We start from the raw sequence: 13,271 nt of genomic DNA on the forward strand, positions 1-13,271 counted from the left end.
GCTAAATTAAGGCTTTACAGCTAATTTCCTAATGCATGTAAAGCAAAACTTTGGTTGGCTTGCTTGCTTTGTTTGTTTAATTGTTTATACAAACTTTGTAAATAAGATTGACACTTTTAAACAATATGAATAGGCAAAGTTTAACCTGTATTAATATTTGAATTAAATTGGGTGTTATCATAATGATTATCCAATAAAAGAAAAGCAAGCAAGTCAACTAAAGTCTTGCTCTACATGCTTAAAGAAATAAGCTGTAATAGATAAAAAAATGATTATACAGTGAAAATGCACCGCATATACAATAATAATGATTCGCTCCACAGTGAAAATGAAAGAATAGTATCATTATTCGACAGTAAACATGACTAGCATTACGAAATCATCATAGTGGAAGTTAGTTAAATATGAAGAAACTGAATGACAAAACATATTCTACGTTATACAACTTTATTAATTGTATTAAAATGAATACTTTTTACTGCAACAACATCTTACCTGTTAGTTATAAAGCACCTGCACGATCTGTTCGTGAAATGTCCTAAATATTCACCTATTTTGGTATATATTTCACGGATAGATGGCTTTAGGCGCGGTAAAACCACGCTCGCATCTCTTTCTTTGTTTTATTAGTATTATGTATTTCGAAACATAATCATTTTAACTCATTTTCTTCATTTTCTTCAAAAATTAAAAAAAGTTCGTCTGTTTATTTATCATTCTACAGTAGACATTTATGGCATATACAGTAAAAATGATATTTTAGGATCCGCACTTTACATACACTGGTCTTTGTAGTTACTTTTCATATAAGGTTTGAATCATTCAGTGATATTGGATACACTTATATTCAGTCAGGAACCACAAATATAGCATATTTTGGTAAGTTACATTTATTTACATTGAGAGCCTTCATTCTAACAGATGGATGAAGTATGAATCCTGATTATGATATTTCAATAACATGCAAGGTAAAAGTAAGTTTCCCCAATGTCCTTGTGAGTTTGAGATTTTAGTTTGAGAGATGATTATATGATTTGGTTGTTTTGAGAGCTTTTGTGTATTCGCTGTACGGGTGAGTTTGATTTTTTTAAACAGTGACCTTGGCCTATGTTATGGTATTTTAATGTAAACAAGTCAGATGATATTATGTTTGTTTATAAATGAAAGTACTTTTTTGTAAAGATTTATTTGTTTACAGCTAATACATTAATGCTAGCAAGACAAATCTTTGTTTGGCTTGCTTGCTTTGCTTGTATCAATGTTTGCTCAAGCATGACAATTAAGATAGGCGGGGCTTCAGCTTTGTATACATCATACTTAAATTCTCTTGGACGGTTTTGTTTGAAGTTAAGGACACTAAATTTTAAAACATCACAGGATGACAAATATAAAGCGCAATCGTAGAAATGGAGGCCAAAAAAATGTATTTGTTTTTTTTCTCGAAGATATGCATTTTCATCATTTAACTGAAAAGACTGTCGTCAAGTACTTTTAGAAAAGCAAAATAACTATTCGAACACACCTACTCTGATTTAGTGATTCATTACATAGGTATTTCATTTGACCCATATATTTCATCTTTTAGTAATGTGATTTTTTTTATGTTATAAAGTCAACCTGTAGCTTTGCTATATAAAAATGATAGAATCTGAAGCGAGATGATGTATCAAATGTTTTTCCCTTGTGCGTTTTTAAGACAAATTATTCATCTCAAACACACCCTAACATATTAAGAAGGTTCGCTCGATTTTCTCTTTTTGAAACAATTGTTACCAATTTTTTGATTTTTTTCTTGAGTCACGTAATGGAAGGACAGACACGGAAATAAGTAAACTTATAGATTGATATGTTCTCCGTCCGTATAGATTAAAAAAAGGAAGTATTTTCTTCATCCAACTTGATAGATAAGTTAAACCATGTCGTCGACTTGATATCTAACTGTTCTGCTTAACTATGTAAAGATAAATTAAAAACTTATGCAAATGACTGTTTTTTTAACAATAAGAAAATTGTTATTCTATTTGTTTCTATTCACTTTAAAAAAAAATCTTACTAAAGTAAACATAACAGAAAGCACTTATCGCCTCCTCTATAAACAAAGAATACTCTGTTTGAAGGTTTACAAGCAAAAATTAATCCAAAGTGCGCAATATTCAATAACAATAGACATAATAAATAAAATAATTAAGTCATCCCCCCTAATTAATTTATCCCTTTTATTAGAAAATCAAATGCACCTTCTTTATTAGGGTGTGTTTGAGATGAATATTTTGTGTTGAAAACGTACAAAGAAAGAATATTTGATACATCATCTCGCTTCAGATTCTATCATTTCTATATAGCAATGAATCACTCGAATCACTAAATCAGAGTAGGTGTGTTCGAATAGCTTTTTTTTTTAACTAAAGGTACTTGACGACAGTCTTTTATGTTGGATGATAAAAAATGCATATCTTCGAGAAAAAAAACAAATACAATTTTTTGGCTTCCATTTCTACGATTGCGCTTTATATTTGTCATCTTCACTGGTATTAAAGAGATAATAGTAACTGCAATTACGATTATCCCAATATGGCGACGGTAGATATAGGTAAAATCTTTACACTCATTTTTCTTAAATGTAGCATGCTTTTGTCAATAGTTACTCAGCTGCAAGATTTATCTTTACCATTACATCATATTTGAATCGTAAAGGTGCACTGGATTTGTCTAAGCGCTTTGAAAATTGCCGTCGAAAAATTCGGGATGATAATCGTAACTCGGAAAAAAGATAATCGTAATTATGGTATTTAAAAATGGAAAGATAATCGTAACTGGAAAGTGTTTTATTGATATTGACACTGTAAACATATATCTGATAGCATATAATGAAGTCATGTCGATGAATTATTTACGAAACGTTCCAACATCTTATGACATTTCTTTTTATGCATATATCATTAACAGTTCTTAGGAAAACAGCTACATATGTGTATTAATTTATGTTTTTTGATTGAGTTAATTCTGCCAATTGATATTTTAACGTGTGTTTTTCTATGTTGTGATGTTATGCTATTGTTTTTTTTACACTAGTAATGTTGGGGCCCTTTATAGCTTGTTGCTCGGTGTGAGCCAAGGCTCCGTGTTGAAGGCCGTACATTGACCTATAATATATATAGGCCTTTTATAGCTGTCTTTGCGGTATGGGCTTTGTTCATTGTTGAAAGCCGTACGGTGACCTATTTTTGTTAATATCTGAGTCATGTTGGTCTCTTGTGGAAAGTTGTCTCGTTGTTAATCATACCATATTTTTTTGGCATTTTAGCTACTTCATAACTGTCACTGAAATTTCGATATCTCAGGAAATAACTATAAACAGCACAAATTTAATTTTGAATTATAACAATATGACATCCTTTAAACATTTAATGCTATATAAAAATAGAGAAAGGTTGGGATTGTTTGTGTATTATGAAATTAAGTAACGTGGAGTTCTTTGACAAACATGGATTTGTGTTCTCTTATAGTTTGGCCAAAAGCCTGAAAATGAAGAAATAAAGTTGATGTGGCTTTGAATTGTCTTACAAGAAATACTTATTCAAAGAATGACTGCAAAGTGGAGAATAAAATAACGCATATTCCGCAATATTAGAAACAAATCAATTCAAAAATTCATTAATACTCGGTATATGAAAAGTATGATGCATACATATGCATGGAAGATATTGTAGAGACAAATATTGAAGGTACTAAACTAGGAACATTTTTGTATTTGCATACTTGCCATATAATAAGTTATTTTCTATTAAATAAAAACAAAAATTAGCCTAACTTAATTGTCATGCATTTTTCTGAAGCACAAATATTTGTTGTAAAATCTATAAAAATCTTTGTAATTAAACAAGTTCCGACTGTGATGATGTACATGTTATGCCTTCTGATGTAATTTATCAATATACATATTTGTGTGTGGTTTTTTTCAGTCAGTCAAGTGCTTTGTATTAAGACTATAGGTAAGGTTAAAAAAAAAAAGTAACTATAAACAAAAGTAACAATAAACAAAAGTAACAATAAACAATAGTAACAATAAACTGTAACTATTTTAAATCATTTACCATCCACACTGTTTAAAGAAACGTCCTAAAATACATGGGTATTTGATCAAAACATTTGAATTAAATTTTTAAAATCATATATTATATCAGTATAAAATAGAAAAAAGGGAATCAAAGGGGAAAAAAATGGACGGCTATATTTATTGAATTATAAGGAAAAGGGAAATATGAACACTCATATCTACCGATAAAAGTATCAACTGTTAAATCCGATAATGCAGTTATAAAGTTATTGACGGAAACTTTTGTTCATTTCGCGCAGAATTTTAATATAAACGTGATATTGGAGGCAAAACATATATGACATATGAAAATGTGGTATACGTGACTTTCATTTTGAGCAATGAATCGAAAGGATTGCACTTTTGGGATATGAGATATAGCTAATCCACCCCCCCCCCCTAAAAAAAAACAACAAAAAAACGGACTTAAACGCGCACACAACATTGAAACTTCAAAATATCTACTTACCACAATAGCTGACTCGACAGCTGCTTCATTTTCCGTATCTTTAACAGGTACATGTATATATCAAAAGGTTCACCAGCTAATAGAAATTTATTATAGGATATGCATGTCAGTTGATGATCGCTGTATAACATCTCTTATTATATATTATGTGATACCTCGAAAGCTTTTGATAGGATATGGCATAGTGGCCTCTTAATAAAACTAAAAGCGTATGGTATTGATGGAAATCTGTATAAATGGTTTGAAAGTTATATTTCAAATAGAAAACAAAGCGTTTTTGTTTCAAATGCCTATTCGCCTTTTGATAATACTAATGCAGGAGTTCCGCAAGGCTCTGTATTTGGTCCCCTACTATTTCTTATTTATGTAAATGACATGGCTGATAATTTGACAAGTCTAACTCGATTGTTTGCTGATGATACATCTTTTTCTTATTCCAGCAATTACCCTTACACTATAGAGGATGTCTTAAACAGCGATTTAGAACAAATTTCAGTATGGTCTAAAGATTGGCTTATTAACTTTAACCCTAATAAGACAAAGGCTATGATATTCTCCTGCTATACTTCCCCAGATGATATTGAAATAGAATTTCAAAACCAATTAGTAGAATTTGTCTCCTGTCATAAACACTTAGGGATTACTTTTGATTCCAATGGTAAATTCCATACACATATAGAAAATATTTTAAAGTGTGCAAGCACGAGATTAAATGTTCTTAAAAAATTGAAATATGTATTGCATAGAAATTATCTTGCTCGTATATATTTAACTTTTTATAAGACCCGTTATGGAATATGCATGTGAGTTATGGGATGGTTGTACTCAACAAGAAGCCGACAATTTAGAATATGTTCAGTTAGAAGCAGGGAGGTTAGTAACTGGGTTGCCCGTGTTTGCTAGTCGGGAAGCTAATATATATTTTGAAACTGGCTGGCAATTGCTCGTGGACAGAAGAAAATTCAGAAAGCTCAATATGTTCTATTCTTTACATAATGGGACTGCCCCTGATTATCTCTGTGATTTAATGCCCCCGCTTATTTGTCAAGTATCTAACTACGATTTGCGAAACAGTAATAATTATGTAGTACCCGGTTATAGACTAGACATAACTAGAAAATCCTTTTTCCCATCCACTACTATTGATTGGAATAGCCTTCCCCCGACATACGTACGTCCAAAACATAAATATTTTTTAAACGAAAGATGAAATCCAAATTGATACAGCCACCTTCCTATTTTAGTTGTGGGGATAGAAAACTTAATATCATTCATACACGTTTGAAAAATATGTGCAGTTCTTTAAATTCAGATTTACATCGTGTTAATATTAAACCCAGTCCCGCATGCAGCTGTGGCCACCCTGTTGAGGATAGTATACACTATATTTTAGAGTGCGCTCTTCACAACGAAGCCAGAGAAATACTGTTTTCAAAATTAAAAAGTTTTGCTATATCCATTGAGCTTCTATTAGCTGGTGACGGTGACCTTTCTTTTCAGCAAAACAAAGACATTTTTGAGCCCGTACAATCTTATATCAGAAAAACACAGAGATTTAAAACAATCAATTGATATTCTAAATTTCTACTTTACAACCTTTCACTTCAGTCTAGTTGTTTCATTATTATTCCTTATTATATTGAATTTTTTTTTTCTTTTTCTTTTTATTTCTAATTTTTTTTTGAAGTATGTATTACATGCATTACTACTATTTTGTGTTTCTTTTCGCCATTATCTAATGTACTTTGTGTTTATATTTATATTGGGAGAGGACGTCTCTAATGATGTTATAACTTGTGTCCAATCCCTTTTGCTACTTTTGCAAATAAAATATGTTTAAACTACAAGGTTATGCATATTGTTGTCAGTTACAAATAGATATACAAGTTGAATGATAGGACTTTTTTTTACTGGGAACTCACTTTTGTCCCCTGACTGTATATATATATACTTTTAGGGTACTTTTTATATGGCCTTCCAAATACCGTTTCGATCCCTAACATCACTGAAGAGACATTTATTGTCGAAATCCGGATATGGTGTACTAAAGAAATATTGACACCGAATGTTTGTGGCACAACATCCTGTCCACAAGTTAACAATTTTTTTTCTTTCTGTGACGTATTAAATTTATATGAGAATCCATTTTGTTACATCTTGTGATCAATTTTATTTGGCAATCGCCAATGCCAGTCAGCAGGGTTAAAGAACATCAGTTGTTCGACCTGTTAGTCAAATGCGTTTTGTTTAAATATACTTTTTCACTCTTTTGGTCTTTTGGAAAATGTTGTTTGTGCTGTTTTTAGACCCTTCTACAACGAAATTTGTTTGTCAGACATGCACACGTATACAAATTGCGGTTTTTATCCAACGCAGTCATAGGTTTGAACGTAGTTTTCAATTTAGACTCGTATATATATATATATCTAGCTAAATTTGTCCTAGATATTAACCTGTAAGTTTCTTCATTTATTTTTATATGCGTTTATGTCATCGTTAAACTTGACATTTGCATTTTTAACCCACAAAATACCATTGAAATGCTGAAAAACACATTTATTATGTTTCAGTTACTATTATCCGATAAAGAAAATTACGATTATCAAAGAAGAAAAATACCATAGAGTTACGATTATCATACCGAATTTTTCAACGGCAATTTTCAAAGCGCTCAGACGATTCCAGTGCACCGTTACGATTCAAATATGATGTAATGGTATAGATAAATCTTGCAGCTGAGTAACTATTGACAAAAGCATGCTACATTTAAGAAAAATGAGTGTACAGATTTTACCTATATCTACCGTCGCCATATTGGGATAATCGTAATTGCAGTTACTATTATCTCTTTAATACCAGTGATCTTGTGATGTTTTAAAATTTAGTGTGACTGTCCTTAACTTCAAACATAACGTCCAATAAAATTTAAGTATGATGTATACAAGCTGAAGCCCCGCCTATCTTAATTGCCATGCTTGAACAAACATTGATACAAGCAAAGCAAGCAAGTCAAACAAAGATTTGTCTTGCTAGCATTAATGTATTAGCTGTAATAGGATCTTGAACTTATAATTGTATTATTGATTTCAGATAATGATATTATGTATTGACCATAGATCCACGAAAGATCATGATATTATGTATTGACCATAGATCCACGAAAGATCATGATATTATGTATTGACCATAGATCCACGAAAGATCATGATATTATGTATTGACCATAGATCCACGAAAGATCATGATATATTGATCTGTGTGAGGACACTAGGATAGAAGTTAAGGTTCATGTGGACCCTATGGCTAAAATGGACGTATTTTCACCTCAAAATTTTCTCTGAGTATAGGCAAACATGTTCATCTGGAAAAGTTTTAAGGCATAGCATGACCTAGATAAATAAAATTCAAATGCATTGTATGATTTAGAAAATTCCTAACTTATCTGGATTTTGCCGTACACTTTTTTTCGTCTCTGCAGAAGATGGTAAAATTAACAAACAGTTGAGTTTACCTTGACATGGTCCACTCAGGTACACAGTTTAATTAACCAATTATTGTCAGGTATCTATTGTTCATCTTATGTCCATGTCAATTAAAAATGCTCACTTTAATTTTTACCTGTAGGGAAGTTCTCAAATCCGTTTCCCAACTTAGTTTATTTTGGCACCTTCTGGAGGAAGGAAAAAAAGTGCACGGCAAAATCCAGGTAAGTTTTAATTTTTCTAAAACATAAAGCATACTTAAAATTCATTTATCTAGGGCATGCTATGCCTGAATTTTTTTTACAGATGCGGAGGTTTGTCTGTACTCAGAGTAAATTTTGAGGTGAAAATCCGGCCATTTTAGCCATAGGGTCCACATGAACCTTAAATAGTGTAGCTATTGATGTTATATATTGTACAAACTCAGTTCCACAAATTGGTGAGTTTACTTAACTCTGTTTGTCATGATTTGGAATGTTGTCAGTTTTTCGGAATCCTCTGGTTTTATCCATTTTAATGCCTTAAAAAAAATTCCCATGACCCCTATTTTTCTGTTTAATGATAAGTCATTTGTAAAAGTTTTATAAAATTTTATTTATTTATTAATAGTATTTGAGACCGTTCACTGGTCAATGATAAAGCTATGGAAAATCAAAAGAAAACATTTTCCCGCCAAAATTCCAATGGATGATATCTCGAAAACAAGCGAATGGACCCCTATATTTTATTTATGTTTACCTGTATACCTTGACCTATATGACAGATATTTCATTGTCACTTTGGAAATATTACACTGGGATAATCTTCCCTGATTGTGAACATTCAAGCTAGATTCACATGAAGTTAAAATACAAAGCTCAAATTATCTGTAATGATAATTTTCATGAGGATATTGTTTATTGTTTGTAAAATTACATTTTGATATTTTCAAACAATAAACCGTTTGTATAGAATTTATAATGTTTGTAATGCTGAGTTCACACGTAATTCGGATTCGATTCGCATTAACTAATTCGAATTAGTTTAATTCGCATTCGAAACGTTTTACGTCCTAACGTCAATTCTAATTCGAATTACAATGCTCGTCAAACTCGACAAAAAACGCTTTTCTAATTCGAATTAGAGGCTAATTCGAATCAATTCGAAATAAAAAAAAAAAAAAAGACGAGTGTGTGAACGCGATTAGCGAATTCGATTTGCATTCGATTCGAATTCAATTCGAATTAAATGTCCATGTGAACGAAGCATAAGTATTCATTTGGATCGATTGTGAGAAACGGTCCGACCGTGCAAGGGCTGTATAGCCAGTCAAGGTCGTTAATATAAACCGTTGAGAAACGGTAGGATAAGCCGTCCTTAAAAAACCCACAGAAGTAAGTGTGAGAAACGGTTATGAGATTAAAGGTTAAATAAAGGATGTTTTAACTACATAAGAACATGTGAACTTAAATGATAATAGAAGTGTAATAGAGAAGTACTTTAAGCAATTGAATTGTATCGTTTATTTTATTATCTTTACCATTGTTTATTTGTTATTCCAGGGTTAGTGTATGTAATTGTAAGATGAATGCATGTGATGTCCAATTGATGAATAAAGAACCCTATGACTCAGATGACTTATTTGTATTTGATGAAGAAGAAAATTAGACTTTTACATATAGATGTTACAACCCAAACATAACGAGTAACGTCCCTTAAATTAAGATTTGTTTTACTTATTGTAGGAGGACTGCTGTTTAATATCTTCACCGTGTATCATCAGTACACCGGATATAGGTACTAACCAAGCGGGCATGATCGATTTTGACCTTACACTACAAACAAGATCTATGACAGATACAATCACGTGACAAATTGTCAGTGATCTAACGGTATTAAGGTTTTACAAATAAATGGAGAATGTGTCCCATGGACACAGATGATGCCTCCGCTTGCATACAACATTATAAAGGGACATTCCTCAAGAAAGGTAAGAGTTATACTATCCAAATGTGTACTTGATTTGAGTTTTGTGGTAATTAGCAAATGTAAATAAGTTTCATTAATATATTTGGTCGAGGCAACTTAAGTTAGAGAATGGAAACTATAAATTTTGCATTTTATCATTCATAAAGGGGCATAACTAGAAACGATTAAAGTGACACAACCAAGTCCAAACGTGATCTGTATTTTGTGGTAAGAAGCGTCATAACATTTGGTTCAGGCAAACTTAAATTAGAGAACGGAAATTAAATATTTTGCAATTTTTCCATTTATAAAGGGACATTTCTCTAAAACTGTTAAAATGACGTCACCAAAACTCGAACGTTATCTGTATTTTGTTGTTATAAGCATTGTGTGTAAGTTTCATTAAATTTAGTTTAGGCAAACTTGAATTACAGAACGGAAACTAAAACGTTTTTTTTCCATTTATGAAGGAGCATAACTCTAAAATAGTTGAAGTGACGCCACCAAAACTCACATTCTAAAATCTGTGTTTTGTTTTCATAAGCATTGTGTAGAAATTTCATAACATTTGTTTGAGGCAAACTCAAGTTAGAGAACGAAAACCAATCTTTGGATTTACGGACGTACGTACGGTACAGACGGAAAAGGATAAAACTTAATGTAAAGTTACTGATTTACCTATATAAATAGTAAAGCTAGCTTGAACTAAAATATATATACTTACATTTAATGAGCTATCCTCCTCAGAAGTGAAAAATAATACAACTGCAGATAGCACAACTAGTGTTAAGCAGAATTTCCAGATGTGTCTCATAGTTCACCTATGGTAAAATAAGAAAAAATAACATAGTTAAATCATTACTAAACCTACGTATTGCATACATGTACTATATAAACTGCATTCGTGATCCTAGTAACATTACGTTATAGTTATTGATCAAGAAAGTCGGCATACTATGTGAATTAAGGGCATACGATACAGTTTTGATCCTGTATTTATAAGTTCGTGAAAATTTGCAAATAGGCTATTTTTTACCTGATTAAATCAAATATGTAATAAAAAATATACCTTCATGTGCTACTTTTTGAGTAAAACGAGGTCGAAATTTTGTATATTTGCTCAAAATTCAGATTTGTGGCCGTAATTTCTTTTTCGAAAGAAGGACATAACTTTTTTGTTATAAAAGATAAACACAAATTGTTTTTTGTAAAATAATCGGTAATTTCTGTATTTTATAAGTATCATAAAAAATTATGCATTTTTTTATTCAGAAATAAGTTACTCATATTTATCAAGTTTTCATGAATTGAGGAAAATACGTCATTTTTTGCTGCATGTTTATCAAAATTAAAATAAATCCTCTATTTACAGTTTTTGTCGAGCCTGCAACTTTTGTTACAGAAAGCTCGACATAGGGATAGTGATGCGGCGGCGGTGTTAGCTCACTTCTTAAATGCTTTATATTTTAGAAGGTAGAAGACCTGGATGCTTCATACTTTGTATATAGATGCCTCATGTTATGAACTTTCCCTCAGTCACATGTCCAATGTCCTTGACCTTATTTTCGTGGTTCAGTGACTACTTGAAAAAAAAAGTTAAGATTTTTTGTAATGTTAAATTCTCTCTTATTATAAGTAATTGGATAACTATATTTGGTATGTGCGTACCTTGCAAGGTCCTCATGCCTGTCAGACAGTTTTCACTTGACCTCGACCTCATTTCTTGGATCAGTGAACAAGGTTAAGTTTTCGTGGTCAAGTCCATATCTCAGATACTATAAGCAATAGGTCTAGTATATTCGGTGTATGGAAGGACTGTAAGGTGTCATCTGACCTTGACCTCATTTTCATGGTTCAGTGGTTATAGTTAAGATTTTGTGTTTTGGTCTGTTTTTCTTATACAATATGCAATAGGTCTACTATAATTTGTGTATGGAATGATTGTAAGGTGTACATGTCTAGCTGACAGGTGTCATCTGACCTTGACCTCATTTTCATGGTTCAGTGGTCAAAGTTAGGTTTTTTTAGCTTTGGTCTATTTTTCTAATACTTTATGCATAAGGTCAACTATATTTGGTGTATGGAAATATTTTATGATCTTTATGTCGGTTACCTAGGTTTTATTTGACCTTGACCTCATTTTCACGGTCCATTGCTAAGTTTAAATAGTTTGTGTTTTGGTCTGTTTTTCTTTATTTATAAGCAATAAGTCAACTATATTTGTTGTATTGAAGAATTGTTAGCTGTACATGTCTGCCTGGCATGGTTCATCTGACCTTGACCTCATTTTCATGGTTCATTGATCAATGTTTCATTTTCTTGGTTAATGTTGAGTTTATGTGACAGCTGCAATAAAGCTTTATATTTAGGTGTATCAAGATAGTATCAAGTATTGGTAAAGAAGGCGAGACATTTCAGTGTGTGCACTCTTGTATAAGATTGGGGTCATATAATCTCCCTGCAAAATGAAACAAATTGCTGTTTTGAAAAATAGGGGTCCATGAACTCGTTTTCAAATTAAATGAGTTTGAATGATAAAAATCAGTCGAAAAATGCTTCTTTTCCCGATGTGTCACAGTTTGACGTCGCGAAAATAACATTTTACGTTAGCAACGTCATTACCTACCCTGTAACTGTATCGTATGCCCTTAATGTGCACGGATAGGGTAACCCTAATTGACCCGAACGTCATAGGAGTCGGGGTTAATGGGTCATCCCGACTGTGCAGGTTAAATGATATATACGATTTTCATTAATACCTGTTTTAACACGCCATGACGACTTACGATCAATTTACATGAATGTTTTGAAAATATTTGGACGATATTCAATCCACGGCTCCTGGGAAAGTTTTCGTGTAGGGTAAATAAATGTAAATATGCATTAGGCTGTTAGTTTTCTCGTTTGAATTGTTTTACATTGTCTTATCGGGGTCTTTTATAGCTGACTATGCGGTATGGGCTTTGCTCATTGTTGAAGGTCGTACGGTGACCTATAGTTGTTAATGTTTGTATCATTTTGGTCTTTTGTGGATAGTTGTCTCATTGGCAATCATACCACATCTTCTTTTTTATATTGAAATAGTAAAAGATTTATTACTTTTGAATTATAACTTCTTATAATATGATAGTCAGGCTTCCTCCTAAATTGTTACAGTATTTTGAGAATTTTCTTATAATGGAAATTATTGGTTTCTTTCTTATTTTGTATATACATTTGTGACAATCAAAGCAGATCGAATATGTTTTCTTTCAAGTCGGCACGATGAATAGAAATG

The 13,271-nt window shown here is 31.8% G+C and overlaps 1 protein-coding gene across 10 annotated transcripts in view; it reads right to left on the reverse strand.

Moving 5' to 3' along the window:
* The window catches only part of LOC134708216 (uncharacterized), a 46,330-nt gene that overhangs the window by 18,855 nt on the left and 14,204 nt on the right, over nucleotides 1–13,271 (reverse strand). For 8 of the 10 annotated variants that reach the window (XM_063568590.1, XM_063568585.1, XM_063568589.1 and 5 more), the window contains one exon: nucleotides 10,719–10,815. In XM_063568590.1, the coding sequence (XP_063424660.1) occupies nucleotides 10,719–10,808 (90 nt within the window). In that variant the 5' untranslated portion in view covers nucleotides 10,809–10,815. Of the gene's footprint in view, nucleotides 1–10,718; nucleotides 10,816–11,491; nucleotides 11,514–13,271 lie in introns of those variants that run through there. The other 2 variants (XM_063568592.1, XM_063568587.1) reach the window with 1 other exon arrangement.

Source organism: Mytilus trossulus, chromosome 2 (assembly GCF_036588685.1).
Source record: "Mytilus trossulus isolate FHL-02 chromosome 2, PNRI_Mtr1.1.1.hap1, whole genome shotgun sequence".
NCBI classification, from domain to species: Eukaryota; Metazoa; Mollusca; class Bivalvia; order Mytilida; family Mytilidae; genus Mytilus; species Mytilus trossulus.